This window comes from Perognathus longimembris, chromosome 3, assembly GCF_023159225.1.
Source record: "Perognathus longimembris pacificus isolate PPM17 chromosome 3, ASM2315922v1, whole genome shotgun sequence".
In the NCBI taxonomy this organism is placed as follows: Eukaryota; Metazoa; Chordata; class Mammalia; order Rodentia; family Heteromyidae; genus Perognathus; species Perognathus longimembris.
This window is the reverse complement of record NC_063163.1, coordinates 75,978,507-76,006,499: the sequence shown is the minus strand read 5'-3', so window position 1 is coordinate 76,006,499 and position 27,993 is coordinate 75,978,507. Positions and strand designations below refer to the sequence as shown.

The following is a 27,993-nucleotide window of genomic DNA, read 5'->3' as shown; positions in this document are numbered from 1 at the left end:
GGGGAATGATGGTCGCAAGATGGCGGCGCTGAAGGAGGCTCGGAGCTACGGGCTGTCCTGCGGGAAGGTGAGCGACGGCAGCAAGGTGTCCGTGTTTCACGTGAAGCTCACCGACAGTGCCCTGAAGGCCTTTGAGAGCTACCGCGCTGGCCAGGTGAGCGGCGCGGGGTTCAAGGCGGCCGTCGGGGCGCGGGCTGGCCGGCCTCGCGCTCCCCTGGCCGCGGCGTCTCGGCTGGGTAGCACGGGCTGCGGCTTAGGGGCTCCCCTGGCTCGGCGGGTAGCGAGGGCGGGATCCGCATTCTTCCTCAGCCCGGAGCTGTTGCTTGGGTCGGCTGCGGGCTCCGCGAGACGGCCGTGCCGGGCGGGGAGTCGCCTAGCCTCTCCGGGCCTCGCACCTGGCGGCCGAGTAGCCCAGCCGTCCGGCAGGCGTAGCGGGCTTGGATTCCGGGACCCGCCAGGAGGGGCGCCTAGGCTGGCTCTGTCCGGTGCGGCGCCGGTGACCCCCGTACGCCGGGTCCGGCGTCCGCTCTCTGCCCGTGGGGCGGCTTCTCTCCTTCTGGGAGACCCCTCTGGATTTGGGAGGGCCGCGGGTGTTGCTATCCCGCGCCCCACGCCGGGGGCCGTGCGGGCGGCCTCTCTCGGGGAAGGGTCGCCCGCCGGGGACCGCGCGCCCGGGAGCACCGGCGGCCCCCGCACCCGGGCGCCGCCTTGGATCCTTCTCCCTGCACCGGATCATCCCACCTGGGCCGATCTGGGGAAGTTTGGGGTCACTTCGTCTGGGTGGGGTGAGATCCTGGGGGGACCCTCGGCCTCAGGTGTTACCGGGGCACAGCTCGGATGTGCGTGCGTGTGTCTGAGCACCCCAGGGCCAGGACCCGAGGGGAAGCGGTGTGTCGGAGCGTTGGGCCACTTTGGTGGGAAGTGGGGGCTTCCTCGTCCCGCGGGCCGGACCGGGCCGGGCTGGGCTGGGGCGGTGGAGACTGATGATGGCCCGCGAGGTGCTGGGCTGGGCCGGGCCGGCAGGCGGCAGGGCTGTGGAGACTAACTCGGAAGGAATGTGGCTCTCTTCCTGCCCCGGACTTGTTTGGCCCCGGAGTTTCTTCCTCACCGCGGCCGCCTGGAGTCGCGTCCCTCCTTCCCTCCCCGGCTTCTCCCACTTCATTGGGCAGTGCCTTTCCTGCCCTGGTGGCTCAGCTTTCCCCTTCACACTGACATGAGACTTTTTTGTTTTGTTTTGTTTTTAATATGGGGGGAGTTTTTGATTTGTCACAGGAATATTCCCCCAGAGGAGGCCTGAAGCGCCCCTGGAGGTGAGGAGGAGAAGGTGGCCGGTAGGGGTGGCGGGGGTGGGGTGGAGCTAGGCAGCCTGGTGGTGGCCAGGCTGCCACAGAGTGACCAGCCAGGGTCACTCTTCCTGGTGGAACTCCAGCATTTGGATTTTGCCCTGGGGCGATTCTGACTCGTCCCTTTCCCAGAGAAACAGCTGGGACCCACGCTTGAGTCACGGAAAGGTGGACTTGGTACCTGGTGGACGCAGCCCCGCCCTGCCTTCCTCCCTTCAGCCAGGAAGGCTGGCCCTGCGTCCAGTCCACCGCGTGCCATCATGCTGCTATTTTTGATTTCGGGTGTGGGTTACATCCCCGAAGTAGGCTGGTGCTTCCTTGTGTGAGGGGGAAGGTACACAGGCCACTAAGCCCTGTCCTGTCTAGACCCTAGCTAGGGCCAGGAGGATCCGAGGTACTGCCCTGGGCAGACAGCCTTGGCTGGTGGGAGTGAAGTTTGGGGATCCAAACTTTTGTCTGTCTGTTTGTTTTTAAAGCTGGTGGAGTATTAGGTGTCAGGTTGTCAATTATCCCGCTCCCAGGGCACTGAGCTGACAGCAGTGTAGTATGGGGTCAGCTGGATTCTGGTGGCAGGAATGGCATCATTAAGCCCAGTTTTGGGTGCTGGGGTTCATGAGGTGACTTGAAGAACTTGTGAAAGTAGGTGAATGTCTGTCCCCGAGAGGACTTAATATGCTTATGTTATCCAGGTTGTGGAAAGGATTTTATTTTATTTTGTGTGTGGTCCTGGGTCTTGAACTCAGGGCCTGGGCACTGGTCCCTGAGCTTTCACTCAAGGCTAATGCTTTACCATTTGAGCCGTAGCAGTCCACTTGGGGCTTTTTCGGTGTCTCACATTTTCCTGCCCCAACTGGCTTCAGACCACAACCTTCAGATCTAAGCCTCCTGAGCAGAGGCTCTTACTGGTTTGGGTGTGGTCAGGGATGTGGGGGGTCCTCTGGGTCCAGCACTGGGCTATGGGGGCTTGTTCTCTGCTGCCCGCGTGGGAGCAGCCTGGGTAGGAGCCGCCACTCTTCTGTCCCAGAAGCATCTGAAGTTTGAGCTGCCCTTGTGTCCGCCCGATAGCCAGGCAGAGGTGTAGCAGTCCACATGGCTACGGGTCTTCTTGGCCCTCCTTGGCCTTGGTAAGGTTTCATATCCAAAGCCCCAGGTGCTTGGTGTCCACGGCTCTGATCTTAGCAGGATGGCGGCCAGGACCAGGCCAGCCTGGGCCACACATCAGAGACCCTGGCCCAAATCTGGTACAAAGCCTTCTGACCCCTATTGGTTCTGAGGCTACTGTTGGCTGCTTCTCTCGCTTGCTCAGTGGGTCACGTTTGCCAGAGAGTGTCCCATGACCACCCTTTTTGAGGAAGTGACCTCCACCTGGCCTCCACTCTGGGTGGATTGCATCACTGGGAATTTTGAAACAGGGGGCTTCTCCTTGGTGGAGAGGGTCCTATTGCCAATGACTACTTGAGGCCCCTACAGGGTCCAGGAGTCTGGGTCAGAGCCGCCCCCTCTGCAGGTGGCTCCTCAGCTTCCTGAGGCCTGAACCCCACCCCCAGCTCCTGTCCCCCTTCCTAAGATCTGATCCCTGGTCCCAGCTCCTATCCTTCTCAGGCTCTGGTGCCTTTGGCCCTCCATGTGCCCCTGGAGCTGCCGTTACCTGCAGGTCAGCGCTGAGCTTCAGAAGGCCAGAAGCCCGGTGCACTTACCTGGCTCTGTCAGCACAGGGCTGCTGTGGGAGCTGGCCCCTCAGTGACCAAGGGGGGGGGGGCTTCTGTCAGAGAGGGAATAAGGCCAGAAGGCAGAAAAAGCTCCTGGGATTAAACAGGGTGAAGGGATGGCAATGCCAGTGTGGGCACCCCCACATCTTTCCGGGAGGTGGTGGTGTTAAGCTCAGGTGGCTGGAGCCGGCCTGTACACAGGCAAGGGTGAAGACATTGAAGACATCACCCCCACCCCTGAAGCTGGGGGTGGGGCAGAGCAAGGCCAGGGAGCTGTCCAGGTTTGTAGGGTGCTGATCTGGAGGCCTGCACAGGCCTGTGTCTGTCGTGCGTGGCAGTGGGTGTCTCTGCATGGACTGGAGCCCACACAGTGGCAGGAACTTTCATTTAGCCTGTTACCTCCCATGTGTGGCCCTGGGAGCTGCTAGGGCCCCTTGCCTGGGGCCAGGGCACCGGTGCCATCTGTAGCAACACCTGTGTTCCAGGCCAGCTGTCCTTAATTAAGGTCCACTCCAGTGAGCACCTGCCAGCCAGGGCAGCTTCCAGGTAGCCCCCTTCTCATTCTGGGGACTAACGAGGGGCTGAGGCCAGGTCCTGTGCTGATGGGGACTCTGGGGTCCCCTCTTTCCAGGTTGACCCTGAGTGTAGTAGGGTACCTGCATTTCCTTCCCTCCGCCTGAGCGCCCGAGAGCTCCAAAAAGTGACAGCAAGACGCCCCCCCCTCTCAAGTGCAACAAGGGGTGATGGGCAGGATGCTTCATCTTGATTTTTTTTTTTTTTTTGGCCAGTCCTGGGCCTCGGACTCAGGGCCTGAGCACTGTCCCTGGCTTCTTCTTGCTCAAGGCTAGCACTCTGCCACTTGAGCCACAGCGCCACTTCTGGCCGTTTTCTGTATATGTGGAGCTGGGGAATCGAACCCAGGGCCTCATGTATACAAGGCAAGCACTCTTGCCACTAGGCCATATCCCCAGCCCCAGGATGCTTCATCTTGAGAGCAACACCCTCCAGAGCTGCACACGTCTCCTGCTCTTCATGCTGTTCTCAGCCCCACAGGGTGCCCCTCAGGCCCAGCTGGGAGGCCATTAGGAAACTAGGACCCTCTCCTCAACAAGAACTACTTGATGGGGGTGGGTCTGCTGCGAGGCAGCTCCTCTGCAAGGTGGGCGCTGGGTGGTCCAGGTCCCTGAAGGCACTAGGGGGGCGGGGGGCCTGCCTGTGGCTGCAGATCTGGAGACTAGGAGGTGGCAGCCCACAACAACCCATGACCCTTGATCCGGCTTCCAGCGCGCCCTGGTAATGTGTGTAAACACCAGGAAGCCAGCCCAGCTGACTCCTCACCTCCCAGCAGTCCTGACATCACACTAGGATTGTGACATCCACTGAGGCCTGGCCACTCCTGAAAGCAAGCTTGTCTCCACCCCCACCACACAGCCCTGGGAGGTGTGGCCAGCCTGGGTTTGGTGACTATGGGATCTGAGCCTCAAGGGGGCTGGAATCTCACCTCTGCAATCAAACCCAGCACCCAAGGGGTACACTGAGAACTCTTCCTTAAGTGATCTCTGGCCTGACCTGCAGGTGCAGAGAGGGGTAGACAGCTAAGCCAGGGGGATGTTTTGTCTGTTTGTGGGATGTGTGGGGTAGAGGGGACTGTGGTGTGTCCTAAGGCTTGAATTTAAGGCCTCTCCATCTCAATTAGTGTTTTCTCTCAAGGCTGGTACTGTATTACTTGAACCACACTTCCACTTCTGGCTTTTTTGTAGTTAACTGGAGAAGTGTTTCATGGGCTTTTCTGCCCTAATTGGCTTTGAACTATGATTCTCAACCTCCTAAGTAGCTTGGATTATAGGTGTGAGCCACTGAACTCAGGTGTTCTGTCAGTTTTCAATTGAGAGATACAGATTTCAATCGAGAGATACAGCTGGTGTCTGCACTAGCCTGCCAAAAAGGCTGGGTGCTTAGTTGGGGCCAGTTGCCATCTCTGCCAGGGTCACTGGCAGCCTTTGATCAGACCCTCTTAGCTGGACACTCTCCTGGGGGGGTTGGGAATCTTAGCTCTGGTGCAATACCTTTGCAGGGATGAGCAGGACCAAGGGTTGAGGGTCTAGCAGGGCCACAGGCCTATTTAAAAGGGACATCTGTGACATGTTTCCTTGTCATATACAGTAGGCAAGGAGCCAGTCTGCAGTAACACCTGCCTGTGCTCAGGTGACGGGAGAACTCTGTGCCATTCTCTATCCTCCATTCTCTGCCCTCCACCCTGTGAGGTTATGGCCTGGCTGCACACTGATGGTGGTTTGTCTCCTTGCTTGCTGGCCATAAATGCCATACTAAACTGTGCTTATTATCCTACAAGCTAGCTAGTTTGCTTGCTTTTCAGTCCTGAGGCTTGAACTCAGGGCCTGGGCACTGTCCCTGAGCTTCTTTTGTTCAAGGCTAGCACTCTACCACTTGATCCATAGCACCACTTCCACCTTTTTCTGTTTATATGGTACTGAGGAATTGAACCCAGGGCTCTATGCATGATAGCCAAGCACTCTATCACCAAGCCACATTCCTAGCTCCTGAGATACTTTTTGTTTTTGTTTTTTGTTTTGCTAGTCTTGGGGCTTGGACTCAGGGCCTGAGCACTGCCCCTAGCTTCTTTTTTGCTCAAGGCTAGCACTCTACTCTTGAGCCACAGCACCACTTCCACTTTTTTCTGTTTATGTGGTACTGAGGAATCGGCCCATGGCTTCATGCATGCTAGGCAAGCACTCTACCACTATGCCACATTCCTAGCCCAGCACCACCAGCTTTGCTTGTGTGTGCTAGGAATGGAGCTACATCCCCGGCCAGCCTGCATGTGTGCCCAAGATAGCCACTTTACCCAAGCTGCACCCATACCCAAACTTGGTTTTGTTTTGTTTGTTTGTTTTTTTGGTCTTGTGGGTCATGGAACTTGAACTCAGGGGGCCTGGGCACTGTCCCTGAGCATTTTTGCCCAAGCTTCTGCCACCCAAGTTTTACTTCGTTAAAAAAAAAAAAAGTGTGTGTGTGTGTGCGCGTGTGCGCGTGCTCACCCTGAGACTTGAACTCTCAAGGCCTGGTACTTCTTTGTTCAAGGCTTTTTGGTTCATTGGAGGTAAGAGTCTCATGAACTTTTCTGGCTGGTTTCAACCATGATCCTAGCTAGGGTTACAGGCTTGAGCCACTGGTACCTAGCTGCCTAATCAGAGGAGATGGGCACTGCTTTTTCCTGGACCGTGGGACACTTGAGTTGCCTACTGCATGGTGGTGTTGCAGGCCTGGCCATGGGTCCAACTATGGCTTTCTTTGTTGTCCTTCTGAGTTGGTGGCATTGGCGAAAGTGTTTTTCATAGGTGGGGGGGTGAGGGCATCCCTGGGGTGAAGAGGTCATGCCCTGCTGGAGGCTGTGGGCCTCTACAGCATGGTGAGAGATGAGCTGCGGGTACTGACTGGGGCCTGTGGGTACTGGGCTTGGTGCCAGGAGTTATATCCCAGGGGACAGGGTGGGGAGGAGGGAGGTCTGCTTTGGTTCTCTGGCAGTGGGTTGCACCCAGGGTCTGTTATGGCAAAGTTCATACTGTCGCTTTCTGAGCATTTTCCAGGGACTGGCACAGTGCAGCCCTCTGGGTGCCAGCAACCTCTCCTCCTGCACACAGGGTGGTTGGGTGCTAGGGTCGTCCAGGGACCGTGGTCCCTGAATTGCAGGGCCTGAGAATAGGAGACCAACACCCAGGCAGAGGTGCTGCTGGGCAGTGCTGTGTATGCAGGCGAAGTGGTGGCTTTGCCCCCGCTCATCTAGCTGCCGTGGCAGGATGCCATGGCAGGAGTGCGGCATGTGTGCAGGTTGCTGTCCTAAGGCGGTCACACGCTCCCTCCTCTAATGGGGGACAGAGCTACTGGTGTCGGCTGGTCCTGAGCCCATGGCTTGCTGCTTCACCTAGGTTCTGACCACCCCATGGGATCTCGGGGTGTCCTCTCAGGCCCAGCCCCTGCAAGGATATGCAGCTGCTCCGGTGCTGCTGGCAGCCCTGTCTGCCAGGCTGTCCTGGGGACATAGCCTTCCGGGGCACCATGGGGCGCGCAGGCTGAAGCCTCCTGATGTGGGTCAAATGGCTTTTGCAGGGCTGGGCCTGGAACCTAGGCCTTCCCACATTGAGGCAGACACACCCTACTGGGCCACAGTTTGGTCCTCACGGTGCTGTCTGCTGATTCAGCAGGGGACACAGCTGGATTCCCAGAGGCTCCTGTCCTGAGCCACCATCTGGACAGCTGCACATGTCCAGCTTCCCTGGCAGCTTCAAGGTCTGTCAGTGGGGATGGCAGGGCTGCTGTGGGCAGCCGGTGGTGGGATCCCCTGGGTTCCTTCTCCTTGTGTCCTACCAGCTGCACTCTGTCATCCTAATCTCACTTCTCAGAGGCCTATGCCTTCTGAGGCTGTGCCCACCACATGGATTGGCACTGTCATAGCCATTGCCACTCAGCTACTTCTTCCCAGCCCCCAGAGGACACACCAGCCTGTACCTCTTCCTCTCACATTGGCATTTATGAACCAGCCTGGAGGCCTGGGCTCCAGCAGGCTACAGGAAATTCCAAGGCTGCCCATGCTCGGCTGGATGCTTGAGGCACTGCGTGCACATGTACAACGCACACAGGAGGGCTTCACAGGGTTCCAGACCCCCTTGTGCTGCTGAGAGAAGAAATAGACAAGGATAGCTGGAGCACAGCAGGCCTATGGTTCAGCATTTGGGACATGAAGAAGCATAGTAGAAAGTTCAGGAAGTCTGGGCTGTACTGGGAAATTCTTTCCCAACACAGACAATAACAAATGGAAAGAGAATAGAAACCAGAGCCTTTGTGTATCCCCTGTGGTCATTGTATATGATTTTGGTACACTGGGTATTGCATATATGTTTATCTGAGCTATGGAAGGGAAAGAAAAATGAGGGAGGGTGTAACATATATGACAAGAAATGTACTCACTGCCTTATTATGTAACTGTAACTCCTCTGTACATTACCTAGACAATAAAATTTTAAAAAGAAAGAAACCAGAGCCTTGGCACTGTGGATAGGAATGCAAGTCAGTGGTGCAGCCACGGTGGAAACAACGTAGGGGGAAGCCTACAGCACAGAAGAGCCCAGGATGCATAGGGTCTCTTCCAGAGTAGACCTAAACACACTGACAGCAACCGTGTGTACACAGTTCCACTCATCAGCACAGGCAGGCACTGGGAGTCACCAGGACCAGTGATGGTCTGTCCTCCCTCCAGAAATAACCACTCACACCTGTCCATGGTGATGGCGATGGAGATGCCATCAATCCTCACCCTGGAAACAGCCCCCCAGCACCTGTCCATGGTGATGGTGATAGAGACGCCATCAATCCTCACCCTGGAAACAGCCCCCCAGCACCTGTCCATGGTGATGGCAATGGAGATGCCATCAATCCTCACTATGGAAACAGCCCCCCAGTGCCTGTCCACAGTGATGGCGATGGAGACGCCATCTGTCCTCACCATGGTCTTCACCATGGAAACAACCACCCAACTCATTCCACCGTGATGATGATGATGGAGACACTCTGAATCCTCACAATGGAAACAACCACCCACCTCCTGTCTGTGGTGATGGTATCGATGATATAAATGCCATGCATCATCACCATAGAAATAACCATCTAGCATCTACCTAGTGAAAAATGAGGCTGAGGACTGTGCCCCGCTATGCAGGACCACAGCCCCTGGTTGGCTGAAGGTGGTGCCCCTCTACAAGGTGGTGGCTGTGTTGGTAGGTGCGGGTCGCCTCTCTGCCCTTCTTTTTGATGTGCTGTTTGGGTGCTTGAGGAGCAGCTTCTCAGCACAACCGACAAGGCACCTGTTGGTGGCCACTCCCCTTCATGGTCACCCCCCACTCTGCTGGTGGCGGCTGGAGCTCTGAGCAGGCAGGTGCTTGTGTGGGGTGCTGGGAAGTGGGGCCAGCACTCAGGGTGCTCTGCCTCGCCATTGTGAGGTGGCAAGAGCCGGGCAGAGCCTCTGCCACTTCAGACTGGGCTGGAACTCAGTGGGGTGGGCTGAGAGGCAGGGGAAGGACAGTCTCTTTCGCGTCTTGGAAGCCCTTGTGTCCCTGCCCCAGCACCCAGCAGTCCCAAGCTCCTGTGCATCAGGCCCTGACCTAGACTTTCATCTTGAGTCTTTTTTTTTTTTTTTGGCCAGTCCTAGGCCGTGAACTCAGGGCCTGAGCACTGTCCCTGGCTTCTTTTTTTTGCTCAAGGCTAGCACTCTGCCACTTGAGCCACAGCGCCACTTCTGGCCATTTTCTGTATATGTGGTGCTGAGGAATCGAACCCAGGGCCTCATGTATACGAGGCAACCACTCTTGCCACTAGGCCATATTCCCAGCCCTCATCTTGAGTCTTAAAAGTCCCAGCGCCCCAGGCCCAGCCCTCTCCTGAGGCAAGGGCTGGTCACTCTGTAGCCAGAGTATGGACAAAGGCTCGCAGTCCTCAGTTTCACCATCTGCGGCACTGGCTTCTGTTGATATGCACCAGGGGTCAGTGTTGGTGGGCTAGTGTTGGTGCTTTGCTGTAGCTCATTAGCCTGTGACCCACTGTGGTGCTGGTGGCTCCAGCCCAGGTCTATGATGGGAGGCCTGACCCTTCCCCACCCCGCCCAGGCAGGGGGGACAGGCGGAGATGACTGGGAACAGGAGGAAGACCCTGTGAGCATGAGCTAGGGAAATGGTCCCCATCCCACTGAGTGTGTGTGGTGAGGGCCGCGCTCCCACAGGAACGTGTGGTGGCAGAGCAAGAAGGGCTGTGCAGCCACCAGCACCACTAGTGCCCTGTGCCCTCTGTGGGGGCCCTGCCCCTATGCTGGGTGGTGACTCTCCCTGGAGGCAGGAGGCCTGCCTGCACCCGAGGAAGGGCCTGAAGGGAGAACAGCTCTCTGGAGAGCTGTCCTCAAGAGGAGAGGCCACGGGACTGGCAGTGCAGAGGTCACCTGGTGGCCTGGTCACCAGTCACTCAGTGCCACGGGATCTTGGATCTGGTCATTGTGGAGCTGTCTGGAACCCAGCCGTCCCTGCCAACAGCCTTCTGTGCCGCCTGCCAGCTAAGGCAGTCAGAACCTGGGTCACTCAGCCCTCTTTGCCTTCTCTGTCCCATGCCTCTTCTGAAGTTACAGGCTAGGCATGGTGTCTCATGCTTGTCACCCTAGCTACTCATGAGGCTGAGATCTGAGGATTGTTGTTCAAAGCCAGCCCAGGAAGAAAGGTCCTCGAGATTCCATCCACCAAAGAGCTAGGCTGGAGGTGTGCCTCTAGTGGTAGAGCACTAGCTATGAGCAAGGAAACTGAGCAAGAGTGCAAGGCCCAGAGTTCCAACCCTGCTATGTGCACACACAGACACTAAGGAATGGTACAGATGCGCTCCACAGCTGCTGCTTCCCACTTGTCCCTGTCTTTCCACTCACACTTGTGAGCTGCACAGGGAATCTTTGACTTCCCACAATGTGAACAGTGTGTCCCACCAGTCTCACCCCTCCATACTCCCCACACCCTTCTTAAACCAAGGTAACAGGTTTTCTGCACATGTGTAGACAGTTTCACCCCAGCGTTTTCCCATTCCCCTCCTCCCTCCCGCCCCTCAGGCACACCTTCCTGTCTTCTTCCCCTTCGCCCTCATCCTCCTCCCTCCCGCCCTTCAGTTCTTCTTGCCAGCGTGCACAAGTTGCACCAGGGCCCACTGGGGTGTTGCAGCTCTGTGTGTGTTATGTTTCCCTTACCCTCCCCTCTCACTTAGCCCCAGCTTTGCTAAGGTCCCTTGTGCTGTCTTCACTCCAGCTCTCTTCCTCTCCCCTTCCCCATCCTCCTCCATGTGGCCCTGTATTGCCATCTTGTGCTATGAGTGTACACAAGTGTTGGTGTTTATGTGTAGGGATTGGTGTGGATGTATGCAAATCCAGGAACATGTATGACTTAGGTCTAGCTTCCACATACGAGCAGAAATAAGGTAGTTGGTATGTGCGCACGCACGTGTGCATGGCTGCACATTTGGCATGTGTGCAGTCCTGGAGCTTGGACTCAAGGCCAGGGCACTGTCCCTTACTTAGCTTTGTCATTCAAGGCTGGTGCTCTACCACTTGAACCACTTCTTACTCTGGAGATAGGAGTCTCACAGACTTTCCAGCCCAGGCTGCCTTCAAACCACGACACTCAGACCTGAGGCTCCTGCATGGCGCAGGTGTAGCTTGGTTGGGGTGGAGGGAACCTTGTATGGTTTGGTTTCCATTTCTTTTATGGCTGAGGGTGGTGCCTATTTCTTCTCCCTTGCACTGATACCCAGGAGTCAGCAGGATGTGCTGCCTGTCACCCTGCCCTGTGCCCCTGTGTGCCTCCTATGTGACCTCACTTAACCCAGAATCTCTTCCTCCAGGCTGGCCGCCACCTTCCCTACTCTAGGCCGCAGACAGCTTGGCCTGGGCTTACAGGCTGCCCTGCCATACCCTCTCTCTTTCCCAGGGCATTGTGTGCCTAGAGCCTCTACTATCCTTTGTCCTACCCCTGTCACCCTGTAGCCCCAGAAGACAGGATGCGTGTCCTGTGCAAGGGCAGAGTTGGCAGCCCAGGCACTGAGTCCAGCCTCACAGCTTTGCACAAGATGCATTTCCCCTGCCTGGGATGTCTGTGAGTGGCTTGTTCTGAGCTCTCAAAAGAACTAGAGGGTAAGCAGATTTTTCACTGGTACATCACAAATTGGAATTAGAATGCCTGATCACAGCTGCAGGCTTCCAGACAAGATCAGCAGCGGCATGTCAGTCCTGTCCTTGGGGTGCCAGCCTTGGGGAAGTGGCCTGAACTGGAAAGTGCACTGATGGCTGGCAAGAGGGGTTGGGGCATCCATACCGCACCGCACCTGTGGCTCCAGCTCCACCCCTGTGGGCAGCTGGCCTGCAGACCCAGAGGCCCTGGCCATATGAGGCTGCCCACCTGGGCAGAAGGGCAGAGGCAGGAGCCCTGGGGGCTCTGGGTTGTGTGAACTGCTCACAGGCTGGAGCCCAACCCCTCCAAGTCTCTGACAGTTGATGCAGGGCCATGTGGGCTGCAGGTGACCTGTGGCCACCACAGTCACTCTGCTCCTGCTGCTGAGCAGATAGGAGCTGTTCCTGGGGTTCGTTTGGGACCTGGAATAAGCACAGTAATTGAAAGGGCTCCACTAGGTTGGGTTGATATTCAGGAGTTGGAAGTTAAGAGGCATGATGGTCTTAATATTTTTTTTTGCTTTTTGGTGCCACTCCTGGGGCTTGAACTCAGGGCTAGGCACTGTCACTGTACTTTTCTGCTCAAGGCTTAAGCTCTACCACTTGAGCCATACACAAATCCACTTCCAGCTTTTTTTTATGGGTAATTAGACATAAGAGTCCTACAGACTTTCCTACCCAGGATGCCTTTGAACCAAGATCCTCAGATCTCAGACTCTTGAGTAGCTGGGATCACAGGTGTGAGCCATGGAGGCCAGTTCTCTTCACTCTAGCCAGCAGGTATGCAGTAGCCTTGGTGCCATCCACTGCCCTGTGTCCAGGTAACTCTCAGGACCGTGCTGGGCATAGCTTCTTGTGGCCTGTAAGCAGCCATGGCGGTCATGGCCTCTTCACCACCCCTGTAGGGCCACTCTTCATGGCCAGATCTGCCTGCTCCTCCCTCCTTTCCTTCCTTCACTTCCATCTGAGAAGTATCCTGGTCTTCTAGACATGCCTGTGCCCTCCCTTCCCTCAGCTTTCCCATGCTCTGGTCTATGCACAGACAAGTGACCTCTTGTCACTTTAGAAACCACCTTGGGCCAGGAACAACCTGTAGCAAAGACAGAATAGGAGCCAGCAAAGGAGGGACATGCACCTTGTCCCCCAAGCTGAGCGGATGGGGTCCCTAAGACAGAGAGGCTGAGCATGCCGCAGGGCCAGCCCTGTGCTGTGCATCTGTAGCTTTGCTCCCCGTCATCAGCCCTTCAGGAGCTGAGGGCCTGGGATTCCTGGAGCAAGGAGCAGCCTGTGAACGGCACAAACAGGCCACTTCCTCTACTGGGTGGAGGAACAGCAGCTGAGTGGTGGCCAGGGGTACAGCACAGCCGCTGCTTGCTGGGCCCCGTGCCACCACACCCTCCTCCCAGGCCTTAGGGGTACATGGGTGTTCTTTTTCCTGGCCCAAGTGCACACCACATCTGGATGGACTCGGGCTTCCCTGAGGAGCTGAAGGGCACTGCAGAGTCCTGGTGAGGAACCAGCAACAGCACCACACACACCCCTGCCTCTGGCTTGTCACCAGGAACCCTGATCTGTCATCTTTGTTCAATGGCAGGTGACAAGGCAGCTCTGCAAGGAGTCATCTGAGGCCTGTTGCCTCCCCCAGGGCAGGCGAGGTGGCAAATATGGGCCTGGGCACATTCCCCACTTCTGGAGAGGTCCTGAGTGGCCTCTGGTAAGAGGCGGCCAGTGAGGGCGTTATGAGGAGGCGTGGCCAGGCTAGCTGCTCAGCTCTACACAAGGAAACCCACTGCCCTGCAGACTGGTGGCTCATGGTGGTGGTGGCCTGCCAAGTTAGGGGACTACAGTTTGGGGAGTAGGACTGGGGGTGGGGTGGGGTGATGTTACTTGAGCGGACCCCATTGGGTAGGTGAAGGGAGTGGCTGCCCCAGTCCACCTTCCCCTGCATGTGATATGTAGGCATCCTGGGGCCTCCAGGGGCCCAAGCCTGGGTAATGTCCCGGACCCCACTGTGGCTGCTGTGGGCATGCTTGGCATGGTTCAGCCCTGGAGCTCAATTCTGCCCTGTGGATTGCTGACCCTGAGAAGCATGTGAGCTCAAGGCAGGATGGCCCTGTTGTTGCCCAGGTCTGTGATGGATACTGTCCCCAACCAAGCTCCTGCTTGGGGGGAGGGGGACCCAGCTCCCAGGGCTCTGGTTCTCAGAGGTGCCAGCCTGTGTCCACTCAGGTTCCCCCCAGGAAGCCACTTGAGGCCCCGAAAGGCCCCTCCCAACCCCACCACTTCACTGGAAGCAGGGGTGTTGCCAGATGCTAGCTGGCCCGGGTTGGCAGGGTAAATGCCCATGTGTATGGACTTTTGCTCCTAACTTTGCAAGACAAACACTTAGGAAAGAACAGACACTCTCCTCCCTGCATCTTGGCAGCCAGCTGTGCATAGCAAGGGCACTGGATGCCTGGCAGATGTGACATTGAAGCTAGTGGGCACCTGAGGGCTCTTCATCACCCAAGCTCCCCCTATCCAGGGGCTATCTTATCAGGCTATCATCTCATCTTGTCCCCATAGTGTGTTTGGGTTGGAGTATTTCTGACATAATCCCCGATGTCCTTCCATCTCCCCTTTGACCTGTCCAACCATGTGACATCAATGAATGAGCTTTGCTTGCATATCCCTCCAGTCCCTCCAGCACAGGAGTGACAGGTGCCTGGCCCTCTTTTGCCTGCCTGTACCCCACACTGGGCCAGTTCCTGGGCAACGCCATGTGTGATGCCTGAGCTCTTGGCCTGCGGGACTTGTGGTCTTTATCTGTGGTCTTAGGAATCTTCCAGCTTCTGTGCCAGTCAATCGAAGTGCTGGGTCTACAGGCCAGGCAGGCAACAGGTGGAGCAATGGCCCTGCCCAGGTGATGGTGCCCCACAGGCTCTGGTGCCCAGGGTGCACCCTGCTCCTGCTGGACCTCATGCTCCTGCCCAGGGTTGTCCTGTGGCTCCACCTCAGGAGGCACCTCCACCCATCCTTCCCAGTTTCAGGAGACCTGGTGCCACCCCGTGGGCCATGACAGGCGAGGCATCTCTCCGCAGGCCTGAGGATGTCCTGCCCTGCCAGGCCTTGCGGGAGGCAGCTGGTGGCTGCCTTTGTGCATGGCAGGCCCGTTGGTCTGGGCTGGCTCCGGCCCTGCCAGAGCGGCCTATGTGCTGCAGAGCCACCCGCCTCACCAGCTAGCCGCGGCCCCCGCCAAGGCCCAGGCTGGCCACCCTCTGCTGCTCCCGTGGGCCGGCTCCTGGGGCAGCACAGTTCTGTTTTCTCTACTGAGGATGTTCTCTGCATCCCCGAGGTGCCCTTGGTACTCGGGAGACAACCTACTTCCAAAGTGCTGCCCCCTCCATCCCACCCCCCGGGCCTGGGGCGGCCTGTGGGACCCGGCTCTGACGCTGGACCTGCAGACCTGCCTGACCTTTCCCGGATGACAAGGCCCCACGCTCACCCCCAAGGTCTGGCTATTGCCCTCAGGCTCTCTGCCTTCATAGTGCTTTTCCCAGCGTGCGTAACGCCCCCCTGGCACATGTGCGTAAGCACGTATGGAAGCTCTCTTGTATGTGTGAGCATACGTGCTGTGTGCTTGCGTCCCTCACTGCGGCTTCCCCTAGCCCGCCTCATCCTCGCTGGTCTCCTGGTCTGTCTGGCTTTGCTCGGGGTCCTGAGGTCACTGGAGGCCGAGGCATTGTCCGCCGGCCTGCGGACTTACCTGCACCTTGTTTGGTAATGCCAGACCGTCGTGCTGGACCCAGCACTTATGTGCGTGGGCCTGTGTGGCCCACTGTCAGCGACGATAACATGCACCCCAGGTGGCCTCAGGCCCTGGCACAGCCTGCCCTGTAGTCCCGCCCTGGGAGACCACTAGCCGGCCTGTCCCTGCGATCAGCACTGGGCACTGGGGGCCTGGGCCCCGCGTCAGCTTCTGCTGTGGGTGATAGCCGGCTGCTGCGTGATGCCCTGGTGTCCCATGCCTGGCTTGGGCTGCAGCGCCTTGGCACGGCCAGGTGCCACCCTTCAGAGTTTTCATGCACCATCTACTTGAGACACCCCCTCCCCCCCCCCAGTTCTGATCTTTTGTTTTGTTTTTTGCTAGTCCTGGGGCTTGGACTCAGGGCTTGAGTACTGTCCCTGGCTTCTTTTTGCCCAAGGCTAGCACTCTACCTCCTGAGCCACAGCACCACTTCTGTTTTTTTCTGTGTATGTGGTGCTGAGGAATCGAACCCAGGGCTTTGTGTGTACAAGGCAAGCACTCTACCACTAAGCCATATTCCCAGCCCTTTTTGTTAGCTGTTTTGTTGTTTTTCGTAGTTCTGATCTTTTGCTGGTCAATTAGAAGTAAAGATCTGGATTTGATTGCTCAGGCTGACTCTGACTGGCCATTCTTAGATCTGTCTTTTGTTTCTCAACCTCTACCTTCCTGCTGGGCATGTGGCTCCTTACCGAGCCACACAATTCAGACAGGCAGGTGCTGTCTGCAAAGGGCTGGTGTCAGGGCTGGTGACCAGGGTGACCACTAGGATGTGGAGAAGTTTGCTTGGGGTGCCTGTAGTGGCCGGGACATGTGCCCCTCCTCCTGTCCATGTTCTTTGCTGCCCTAGGGCAGTCCCCAGACAGCTGTGTCCTGAGCACAGTGATAACTGCTCTGCTCCCAAAACTGCTGCAACTTCTGTTAGGGGTCCAGAGTGCCAACCTCTCTTCTCAGTCTCCTGTAACACAGATGGCTTCTGAAGGCAAGGGAGTAGGCTCCCAACCCCACAGTCCTGGGCCTGCTTCCAGGCTCCCCTGGGCCGCCTGGGTTCTAAGGCCCCAGCCATGAGTCCACCAAGTTGGAGCCAGTGAATGAATTTCCCAGAATGTCTCCTGAAGCCAGCCTCTCCCACTGATGTTTTCCATCTTGTGTTTTGTAGGACTCTGTGTCACTGAGGCCGTCCATCCGATTTGAAGGAAGCCAAGGGGTAAGTTTTTTCCACCTTTGGGGGTTCTGGGTGTCTCAGGGCCTGATGCACACAGCTGGCCACACTGGGTAGAGCTGAGCTCCCACTCTTCCCATGGCTGATGCCTACGAGGCTCCCAGATGCCCTGGTCTTGGCCCTTACCTCTATGCTTGGTAAGCCAGGGGCAAGACTGAGCGCCTGAGTAGGGTGGGTGAGGGCCATAGGAACTTTGAAATGAGCTTCCTTCTGAATGACCACCTTACAGAATCATCAGGAAGGGGTCATGCTGCCAAGGCCCTTGGCTTATTTCCCACCTATTATGGTTGTGTTGGGGGAAAGGGATGTGCCCATCCTGGGGCTTGAACTCAGGGCCTGGGCATTGTTCCTAAGCCTCTTTGTGTGCAAGGCTAGTGCTCTTAACTACTGGAGCCTCCAAGCCACTTCTAGCTTTTTTCTGAGTAGTTTATTGGAGATAAGAGCCTCATGGACTTTCCTGCTTGGGGTTGGCTTTGAACTGAGATCCTTGGATCTTAGCCTCCTGAGTAGCTAGGATTACAAGTATGAACTACCTGCACCCGGCTTGGTTGTTCTTTCTTATTTGAAGTTGCTACATGAACTGTCATTCCTTACCCACATCCCAGTGAGGGCCAGGGGACTGCTGGCTGGGGTCTCCAGGAAGAATGTTCACATGGAAGAGGCTCCATGTAGGACATGGCCCTCCTGTCACCCAGCCCTCTAGGGTCCTAAAGGCCCCAGACCACACAAGGTCATCTCTACCTGTGGACTGCGGCCACTACACATGGGCCACAGAGTGCAGGTGTCCTGGTCATCCAGCCCTTTCCCCGTCTCATCCTGAGGGGATGAGCTCTCTCCTCCCTTGCCATCATCCTGCCCAGGGCCCAGAGCCATGTGTTGGCTTGGCATAGCCCCTGTGGCCATGCTGTGGCCATGCTGGCATGGCTGTGCCACAGATCTGCACAGTGGTGTGCCAGTGCTGTGTCTTGATGTAGAGCCTGCATGCTTCATGTCAGCCCACACAGACCAGTGTTTCCCATGGCTACAGTGCTGGCTACAGTTCCTGGTGACAAGCACTGGGCTGAGGGCATTGGCTGAGCCTCTCCTGAGTCCGCTGGTGTCTATAGAAAGCCAGGCAGGCTGCTGGCTGTGAGCTAGCCCGTTCTCTTGGCGCAATGGGCAGGCCCAGATGCTCCAGCTTCTCTGGGCTTAAGAGCTGGGGACCTACTCTGGCACGGTGGCTCTTGTGATTGCTGGCCATCTCTCCACACGCGTGGCTGGCAGAGCTGAGGGAAGATGTGCCAGGCTGGCTGGGGGGGGGCACAGACTGAGGGCTCCCGACCACCACGGGTGCCTGTGCCTGTGTCCTGGGCACTGCCCACGGCTAGCCCCTCAGACCCCGCAGGTGGGCTTGTTGTTCTGTACACCCTTGTGGGCACTACACATGCAGCCAGCTGTGCCTCAGGCTCAAGTGCAGTCTCCACCTCGGCTGGCACCTGTGAGCCTCAGCCTCCTTTTCTACATGGTGAGGATGCTCCCATCAGCCAGGCGCCGGCTGCAGGCCGAGATGCACACAGTAGAGACTGTGCAGATGCTCTCTGAACAGCTCCACTAAGGTAGAAAACCAACACAACAGTTTTTACTGTGCTCACTGAACCACGGGACCCCTACCACAATCCACTTCCAGACCATTCCATCCCTAGAGAGAAGGCCTATCTGCCCCAACCTCAGTCCACAGCCATGGGCCTTCTGCCACCTGGGACTCGCCACTGTAGACAGTTGTGTCTGTCAGGCTCACAGCCCCCTCTGTTTTGTCAGTGCCTCACCAGTACTGCCATGCCTTGGTGCTTGCTGGCCCTCCATGGTGTGGCCACCTAGGCCTTTCTTCACCTCTCTGAACTCTGGGTTTACATTTGTTGGGCAGGCACTCTGTCTCTTGAGCCTCACCCCCACATCCCAGCCCTTTCTTGAGGATCTCTCTCTCTCTCTTAAATACTGGCCCTAGGGTTTGAACTCAGGGCTTGGGTGCTCACTGTTCCTGAGCGTTTTTACTCAAGGCTGATGCTCTACCACTTGAGCCACTTCTTGCTTTTTTTGTGGTTCATTGGAGATGTCTCATGAACTTTCTTCCTGGGCTGGCTTTGAACCGCAATTCTCAGATCTCAGCCTCCTGAGCCAGTAGCTGGGATTACTAAAGGTGTGAGCTGCTGGTGCCTAGCACTTTAGGTGTTTTCTATTAGGGTCCCAGCTTAGCTGTGGCTGGCCAAGAATGGAGTCTGGTGAATTTTTTTGCCCTAATTGTCCTCTCGTGTTCACTCCCGCATCTCCACCTCACGGGTAGCTGGGATAGCTGTGTGAGCGCTGCACTCGGATCCCGTGCTTTGCACTGAGCACACTGTCCAGGGTGTTTTCCCAGCCCCTTTCTCCTCTCCAGGGGAGGGAGGGTTAAAAGCTAAGCTGGCTGGGAACAGGCGCCCCCTGGTGGCCATGCCCACAGCCACATGGGATGGATGCAGGAAGCCCTACCCGTCACCCTGTGGGCTGCATGGGAGGAGAGGGGGGTGCTGTGTGGGAGCTTGGGGCTCAGGGAGCTGCTGCAACTCAGAGCCGCCTTTGCTGTGGCCTCAACTCCAGCTGGCAATTGTCCCTGCCACACTACAGTCCACTTCACCCACTGCCATCCCCACCCAGAGGGACACACAGCCCGGCAGGTTGGGCAGCCATGTCCCCATGCAGAGTGTGGCTCTCCTATGCCAGGCACTGACTGGTGTGGGCACCGCTGGCTCTTGGTGAGCAATGGCCAGCTCTGTATGTGTCTCTTCAACTTCCCACTGAGGCCTGATAGCTGGGGAGTTCCTCCCAGCCCTGTGGCCATGCACATGCCATGGAGCTGCCATGTGTGGTGCTGCTTACCTGACTGCCACCCACAGCCACCCCAGCACCAACCCCTGCAGCCAGGATTGCGATCCCACCTGGGGATGGGGGGCGGTGGGAGGCTCTGAAGCACAGTGGTGCTGAGCCTGCATGCCACTGTGCCCCACTAATGTGACACCATGACCCCCTCTTTTCCAGCATATCTGTGTGCCCCAGCCCGACTGCCCCGAGGAGCTGCGCACCTTCTCCTTCTACCTCTCCAACATTGGCCGCGACAGCCCCCAGGGCAGCTTCGACTGCATCCAGCAGTACATCTCCAGGTGAGGCTGCCATGCTGCCCACTCCTCCAGCCCCCTCCTCCCCTCAGCCTTCCTCCTTCCTCCCCCACCTCATGCCCTGCCTTACCCTATGCAGCCATGGCAACATCCACCTGGACTGCCTGGGTAGCATCCAGGACAAGGTCACAGTGTGTGCCACCGACGACTCCTACCAGAAGGCACGGCAGAGCCTGGCGCAGGCGGAGGAGGAGACGCGCAGTAGGGCCGCCATCGTCATCAAGGCAGGAGGTCGCTATCTGGGTGAGTGGATGGGCAGGCGCACAGCCAGCAGGTACCTGGTGAGCTGCCTCTCCTAGGCCTTGGCCTGTGGCCTGTTGAGGAGATGGCTGCTTGGTCCAGGGCCATGGCAGGGCCACTGCTTCCTGAGAACTCAAATCCTGGCTGGTTAGTGTCAGCCTTGCCAAGCTGAGCAGGAAACAGGCTCTCCTGACCCCAACCATGCATGTGCACCTGTGCTGGCCCTGAACTCCCCTCCCCAGAGTAGTGTGTGCCACTCCCTGCTGGGACCAGAGCCACAGGCCTCAGGAGGCACTGTGAAGCCAGGGCACTCAGTCGTCTTACAGTATCACTGGGGCAGGCACAGTGGTAAGGGCCTGTCTCCCGCAAAGCAGAGTAGGGTGAACTTGGGGGTCCCCTCACATAGGCAGGGCAAGCTTCTGAGGTTTCCTGCATTCTGAGGGTGGTGTTTTCAGGTGTGAGCTGCACCTGTGAGTCCGTGGCCAGTGGTGGATACTAGGGCTGGGCTTTCCTGTGGTGCCCACTCAAAGGAGCCACAGTGCTGCATGCATAGCTCAGAAGGGAGCCCCGTAGGCGGCTCTGTGCTGCCTACCCTCTGCCTATGTTCTCTCAATCTTATGGCCCACCTTCTAAGGTGGGCACGTGCTGGGCACTGGGCACTGCACACACACCTCCCCTGACACCCAGATCTCCTTGTAGGCAAGAAGGTCCAATTTCGGAAACCAGCCCCAGGGGCCACAGACAATGTGCCCTCCCGGAAACGGGCCACACCCATCAACCTGGCCAGCGCCATCCGCAGGGGTGGAGCCAGCAGCGTGGCACAGAGACCCTTCCGGGACCGTGTGGTGCACCTGCTGGCCCTGAGGCCCTACCGCAAGGCCGAGTTGCTGTTGCGGCTGCAGAAGGATGGACTGGCGCCGGCAGACAAGGATGCACTGGATGGCCTGCTGCAGCAGGTACAGGTGGATTCCTGCCTCAGGCGCGCCCTGGACACCCTCAGGTCTGCCAAGGGGCTGCTATGGCCCACAGAAAACTCTAGAACCTGAGAGACCTCCTCAGATGCCGGTTCCTAATGCAGTTTTAGGGATGGCCTTGGGGGTTGCAGGGCCAGCTTGGGAGATGGAGGCAGAGGGCCTGCAGCTGGCAGGGACAGGAGGCACGTGGTACTGGCCAGGCTGGTGCTGCAGCTGCTGTCACCAGGAACTGTGCACCATGGAACTGCTGCCTTCAGGAAGGCCTGGCCTTGAACGCTGCCTGCCCAGGCACTCCATGTGGGTGTCCTGTCTAGCCTCACTGTGTCCCAGAGGCCAAGGACGTTGGCTGCTGTTCTGCTGACCAGACCTGAGAATGATGGCAAAGGCTCCCGTGGGGCCCTATTCTGTGGAGCGGAGCGGAAGCTGCATGGCGCTGGCACTGTACGCGGTGTACTCAGTGATGCACATGCACTACCCATGTTCGGTTTGTGCTTGGACACACTTGCAGCAGTCAGTTCAAAGGAGCACCTGGGTCAGTGCCCAGTCAGTGCCCAGTTAGAGACTACTCAGTGATAGGAAGCCTTTCCATCAAAGCCACAGCGGGCCAGGACTGACCCTACACAGCACGCAGGAGGCCATCTTGGCTATATGGTTAATGCCCTGTAGGCCACAGAACATGGGACAGCACACACGTGGCCTGCAGTGCAGGCCACAGGAAGGGGACAGTCCAGGCCACACCTACCCTTGCCCTGTGGCGCTCCCCAGCTCTGTTCCTGCCCAGTATTTGGCACTGCCCCCAGGTGACCCAGCTCTGCCTTGCAGGTGGCCAACATGAGTGCCAGGGATGGCACATGCACACTGCGGGACTGCATGTACAAGGACGTGCAGAAGGATTGGCCTGGCTACTCTGAGGGCGACCAGCAGCTGCTGAAACGCGTGCTTGTCCGGTGAGACACCCAGGGTCCCCAGGACCCTCAAGACCCCTCCATCACCCTGGGCTGTGACGGCCTCATTTCTGGCCCCTGCCCACCTCCACTGCCAGCCCGAGCCCCCGCACTCTGATCCCTGCCAACATCAGTGGTAAGGGGGTGCCACCCGCAAACACTCTCCACCACAGCCCCTGGGCTCTTTGGCGCAGAAGTGATTCAGCAGGGCTAGGAGCTGCTCTGGGTTGGCATGTTTGGGTTTTTTTTGTTCTTGTTTAGTGTCTGTACCAAGGTTAAACTCCGGGCCTTGTGTGCTTGCTTGCACAGCTTTTTTCTTTTTGTCAATCCTGGGGTTTGAACTCAGGACCTAGGCTCTGTCTCTAAGCCTCTCTGCTCAAGGCTAGCACTCTACCACTTGACCCACAGCACCACTTCCAGCTTTTTCTGTGTACGTGGTACTGAGGAATCAAACTTAGGGCTTCATGCATGCTAAGCTACATTCCCAGCCCCTACTTCAAGGTTTTTGCTGGCTCCTTGGAGACAAGAGTCTCATAGACTTTCCTGCCAGGGCCGGCTTTGAACCACAATTTTCAGATCCCAGCCTTCTGAGTAGTTAAGATTACATGAGTAAGCTACCACTATCCAGCTTGTCAAGTGTTTCATTTCAGCAGGATAAGGATGGACCTAGGGTGCCACGCCCTGGGCATGGCTAGGTAGAGCCACCATGCAGGGTGCTCAGGAAGGGGCACAGCCTCGGAGAAGTCCCCGTGTGGGCTGTGTGCAGGTGGCACAGGTTGGCATGGCTCCTGGCCCTGAAGGTGCCAGGCTGTGTCCTGTCTAGTCCAGTGTGGCCTTAGTTCTGAAGGGTCAGCATCAGGTAGAGATGCCCTTTCTCATCCCACTGCACCCACAGCCCCACCTTGCCCTACAGTGAGGGCCACTGCTCCCCTATGCCCAGGCCACTGTGCCTGTGCCTGACCTCCCTGTGCTTAGTTCTAAGGAGATATGGGGCCTCATGGCACCTCCAGGAGCTTCTGACCCTGCAGCTTTTTTGCTAGGAAAATGTGCCAGCCACAGCCCACAGGCAGCCTCCCTGGTGACGCCCCTGCCTCCAGCCCATCCGGAGACCCGAGCTGTGCCTCGCCCCCACAGGTACCCAGTGGGATGTGGGCAGGGGGGCCCATGGGCCACCATGGCTGGTCCACCCTACTCTGAGCCTCGCTCAGACCCTGAATTGCCCACCCCAACCCATGGAGGGGCTACTGGGCCCCATACCTTTCCCACTCCGGCCCTGTTGGGAGAGGGCCCTTCCTGGCGGCCCCCTCTGTGTGTGGCCCAGAGCCGCGGGCACAGGCCGGAGCATCCTGCCGCAGGTGGCATAGCCCTGGTCCTGCGCCAGACCTGGCCGCACAGGTGAGTGCAGGAGGCCTTGGCCCCCTAAGGTCCTGTCCATCCCTGGCAGAAGCGGCCACAGCCCCCGGACTTCATCGACCCCCTGACTAGCAAGAAGCCCAGGATCTCGCACTTCACACAGCGAGCACAGCCCGCCCTCAACGGGAAGCTAGGTGCACCCAACGGCCGTGAGGTGCCACTGCCCGCCCCAGGGCTGCCTGCCCGGATGGACAACCTGACCACTGGCACCCCCCCGCCCCCACGGCTAGAGCCCCCGTGGGCCCACGACCCCCTGGCTGACGTGAGCAATGACCTGGCCCACAGCAGCCCGGACTGCAGGCGGCAGCAGGTAGCCCCAGACCCAGCTCCCAGCCCGCACCCGGGGCTCCTCCTGCTGACGGACTTGGTCCAGCCCGGCCGGCCCCATGGGGGTCCCCACAGCAAGTCCAAGAAGAAGTCCAAGAAGCACAAAGACAAGGACCGGACCCCCGAGGACAGGCACCACATCCTGCTGCCTGCACCCATACCTGCCCCACACACGGCACCATCCAGTGCCCCTGGTAGGTGTACCCGCAGGCAGGGTGCCCCAGCAGGCCCAGCACCCCTCAGTGCCCAGTCTGTGTCTACTAGGAGGAACTGGGTACACTGGGGCCCAGAAAGGCCTCCAGAGGGTCAGAGCTACAACCCCATCCCACCTCCAGAGTGAATACCCTGAGGTGCCCCAGCAGCCTAGCAAGACCCAGGGTGCTGGCCCCCCGGGGACCTTCTGAGAACAGCCCCAGAGCCCACAGTCTGGGCAGTGGGCAATGGGCACACAGCTGTGCCAGCCAGTTCTGAGTACTTGGCCCCATAGGGCCCGTGTCCCATGGAAGTCAGTCCACACTACACTATTGCCTTTGCATCTCTCTTGGGACCCCAAGCCTGGCTGCTGGTGCAGTGGTGCCTTGAATGTGACTGGAAAGAAGGGCTGCGGGTGTTGCCTCACCCAGAGAGGCTCATGGATAAACTGAAGGAGACAGGCTTGGCGACCAGCCCTGAGCCTCTGTGCCCTGTTGTCCACAGGGCCATCTGTGTACCTGCCCACCAGCCCTTCAGAGGCACTGGTGGGAGGCGCCCCTTACAGGGCAGTGCGGGACCCGCAGGGGGAGGTGGGCTGGGGCCCATCAGGGGCTGACTGCTGAACAGGCCGAGTGCCTCAGAAGGGGAGGTTCAGAGATGTGTGCTGGGGCAGCTGCCCCAGCCCCAGCCTCTGGTCCTGGCCTGGAGCCTGTCCAAGCCATGTATTCCGGGTCTGAGCCCACTGTGGTGGGGCACAGACAGAGCCAGGCCCGGGGCCTGTGCGAGCCATGCTTTCCGTGAGTGCTGTGAAGTTAGCCGGACAACATGGTGGTGTGGTGCCACACACCTGTAATCCCAGCCCCCATGAGTTGAAGACAGGAAGGTTTTCAGATCCAGGCCAGTCCAGGCTGCATAGCGAGGCCTGTGTCAAAATGAAGTGAGCTGGGAGGGGCATCCCTGAAGAGCCTCAGGCTGTGCTATGCCAGGCAGTCAGGCCCTCAGCCCCTCCATCCTGCCCTCCCCTCAGCCACGGCCTGGTGAGGTCAGCCCACCTACTGACAGATGCCTCCCTGAGCCTCACTCCTCCCTGTGCACTGTCACAGGCTGTGGTCTGAACCCTCCACCCTGAGAGGCAGGGTGATAGCTCCATGTTGTCATACCCTGAGGCTTAGGTGCTGGCCCAGGGCCATTGGGTGCCTCTGGCCCAGAGAGCCTCCATCACAAGACATCCAGGTCCTGTGTGCCCAGGGCCAGTGGCCCAGGTCTCAGGTCCGTGTGTGCAGCTGTGGCCTTTATATGTGGCCACTGGGGCACTGGGCTGTGCCATTGGCCCTGAATGGGCCCTGTAGTCTTTGGCTTGGGCAACAGGGACTGAGAGTTTTGTTCCTGCAGGTGTGAATGGAGATGGATGCAGCACCGATGTCCCCACATCCACCACAGAGATGCCGGACTACTTGCTGTGAGTATGGACACTGGCACAGGATGGCCAGGGCACCTGAGCATGGCCAGCGCTCAGCCTGGGGCTTCTGTCCACAGGAAATACGCCGCCATCTCCTCCTCCGAGCAGCGCCAGAGCTACAAGAATGACTTCAATGCTGAGTACAGCGAGTACCGTGACTTGCATGCGCGCATCGAGCAGATCACGCGCCGCTTCACACAGCTGGATACCCAGCTGAGGCAGCTGGCCCAGGGCTCTGAGGAGTATGAGGTGGGCACAGCCAGCACCGCCCAGCCACCGTGGGGCACAGGGCTCGGGCAGGAATATATGTAGGCTGCATGCACTTGAGGACCTAGCACCCCAGGTGCTGTCCAGTGGCCCTTCCTAAAAAAGGGTGGGAAAGCCCCAGGTGGAGTTTGCAGGCCTATGGGGATGTGTGGTGCCCCTTGAATGGGAAAGTGCCCACTGACCCCAGGGTGGGGTCTGGCCCAGCCAACCTACCAGCTACCAGCTTTTAGGCTGCATGGGGCCAGTGCTTGGTTTCCGGCCTCATGTACAGGGCAGTGCTGGGCCAGGAGGGAGCTAGATGCTGAGCTCCCGAGCTGGGGGCCTTCACCCATGTGCCCCAGTATGCCCTAGAGGCCCCAGCGTAGTAGATGTGCCCAGCAAGGTTGAAGAGGCCCACTTCTCAGAAGCTGCCTTCCCCTGGGTGCCATGCCACCTTCTGCCTGGAGGTGTCAGCTTGTTTCTGCTCTTGTGTCTGCAGACAACTCGGGGGCAGATTTTACAGGAATACCGGAAAATCAAAAAGGTGAGTGTTGGGGTATAGGGAGAGGTGAGGCTGTCCTTCACCCAGCTTTGGCTGTGGCAGGCCAGCAGTCCCAACCATGTCGGGCCATAGCCTGTGGTGGGAGGGGCCGTGGGTGATGCATGCCGGTGGTCCCAGGTATGTGGTGGGAAGGGCCGTGGGTGACGCAGCCACCATCCACAGACCAACACCAACTACAGCCAGGAGAAGCGGCGCTGCGAGTACCTGCACAGCAAGCTGGCGCACATCAAGAGGCTCATTGCCCAGTACGACCAGCGCCAGCTGCAGGCCTGGCCCTAGCGCGGCACCAGGGCCCACCACACCGCTGCAGCCCACTCAAGACTGGCCACCGCTGCCTTTTCTAGTTTTCTACCAAGTCAGCCACTTTGAGCTACTGCTACAGAGACTCCAGTCTATTTTTGTACAAAAGAGAATGCAAATCTTTTCTAAACCTGTGCCTCCCTCCTTGGGTGCCAGGCCCGGCGCCACTGGCCCTTCTGCAGTATTACAGCCTTGGTCCTGACCCAGGCCCAGCCGGAACCAGCAGCTGCTCGGGGCCCATTCGCGTGGTCTGCTCTGTGGGGCCTCAGTCATGGGGTGGCTTAACAGGAGCCTGCAGGCCTCACCCCCAACTCCTGTCCATTTCACAGTGGCCAGGCCACGGCCTCCCTTCTGCCGATTCCATTCTGCCCCCATCCATGTGTGGGTTGCGGATGTTCCAGTGGAGTCATTACAGGCCTTGCACTCAGGGAGAGGTTGGGGGCCCTGGGGTGGGGGTCTTGCCTGCTCTCTCTAGGGTGCAGGCGCCACAACACCCCAGTTGCTGCTTTGTTGCTGTGCCTATTCCCCATGTGCGTGCGTGTGTGTGTGTCTGTGTGTCTGTGTGCAGGTGGACCCTCCCTGAGCATGGTTGGGAGCGTGTCCTGCTCAGGGCCCAGCCAGGACAGGAATGCAGTGGGGTCACATCAGCCAGGCTGCAGTCCCGGGGAGTGCAGCAGATGCAACCAGCACTGTTTTTCTAACCTGCGGGCATGGGGGCGGCATCCTCCCCATCTGGCCACGCAGCTGGGAAGGTCAGCAGCCCTCCCTCTGGGGGCCCAGCTTGTTGGCGGAGAGCCAGGGAGCCCCCACTGGCTTCTCCATTGTCTGTCTTCTGTCATGTCTGTCCATCCACCGGTGACGCCCGGCCGGTACTGCTCTAACTTATTTAGACTGTGAAGAAACCCCTTTGAGCCATGACGTCGGGGGTCCAGAGCCTTCACTTTGCCAAATGTTACGGTGGAGAGCCGTGGGCACCGTCGCTTCCCCGGGGCTTCTCCAGAGATCAGCTACAATAAAGCACCTGGACGCTGCGCTGCTCGTGTGTGCTTGCGTGCCTGCGTGCGTGCATGTGTGCGTGGGCACCAGAGTTACCACGGTGCTGGGCACAGAATTTGGGGGCACCAGTGCCCAGGAGGGAGACTGCACAGAAAGACGGTGTCTGTCACCCTGGTACTCATTAGAACTGCAGTGGGTAGTGCCAGTGGCTTGTGGCTGGGAAATAACATGGCCCAGGTTCCCAAGCCAGCCCGAGCCCCACATATGGAGACTCCAGCTCAAAGTCACAATTGCCACCAAGAATGGAAAGTTACATTTCTTCACCTCAATCTG

At 58.3% G+C, this 27,993-nt stretch overlaps 1 protein-coding gene across 1 annotated transcript; it reads left to right on the top strand.

Moving 5' to 3' along the window:
- The first annotated feature begins 6 nt into the window (after positions 1–6).
- On the top strand, positions 7–27,695 carry Ell (elongation factor for RNA polymerase II). Its single transcript, XM_048342585.1, has 12 exons — positions 7–154; positions 16,757–16,804; positions 19,871–19,992; positions 20,087–20,250; positions 20,947–21,203; positions 22,044–22,168; positions 23,206–23,299; positions 23,610–24,099; positions 25,490–25,556; positions 25,634–25,805; positions 26,302–26,346; positions 26,527–27,695. Exons 1-12 carry the CDS (start codon positions 20–22, stop codon positions 26,641–26,643), a joined length of 1,836 nt encoding a protein of 611 aa, XP_048198542.1. The 5' UTR covers positions 7–19; the 3' UTR covers positions 26,644–27,695.
- Positions 27,696–27,993: the final 298 nt, after the last annotated feature.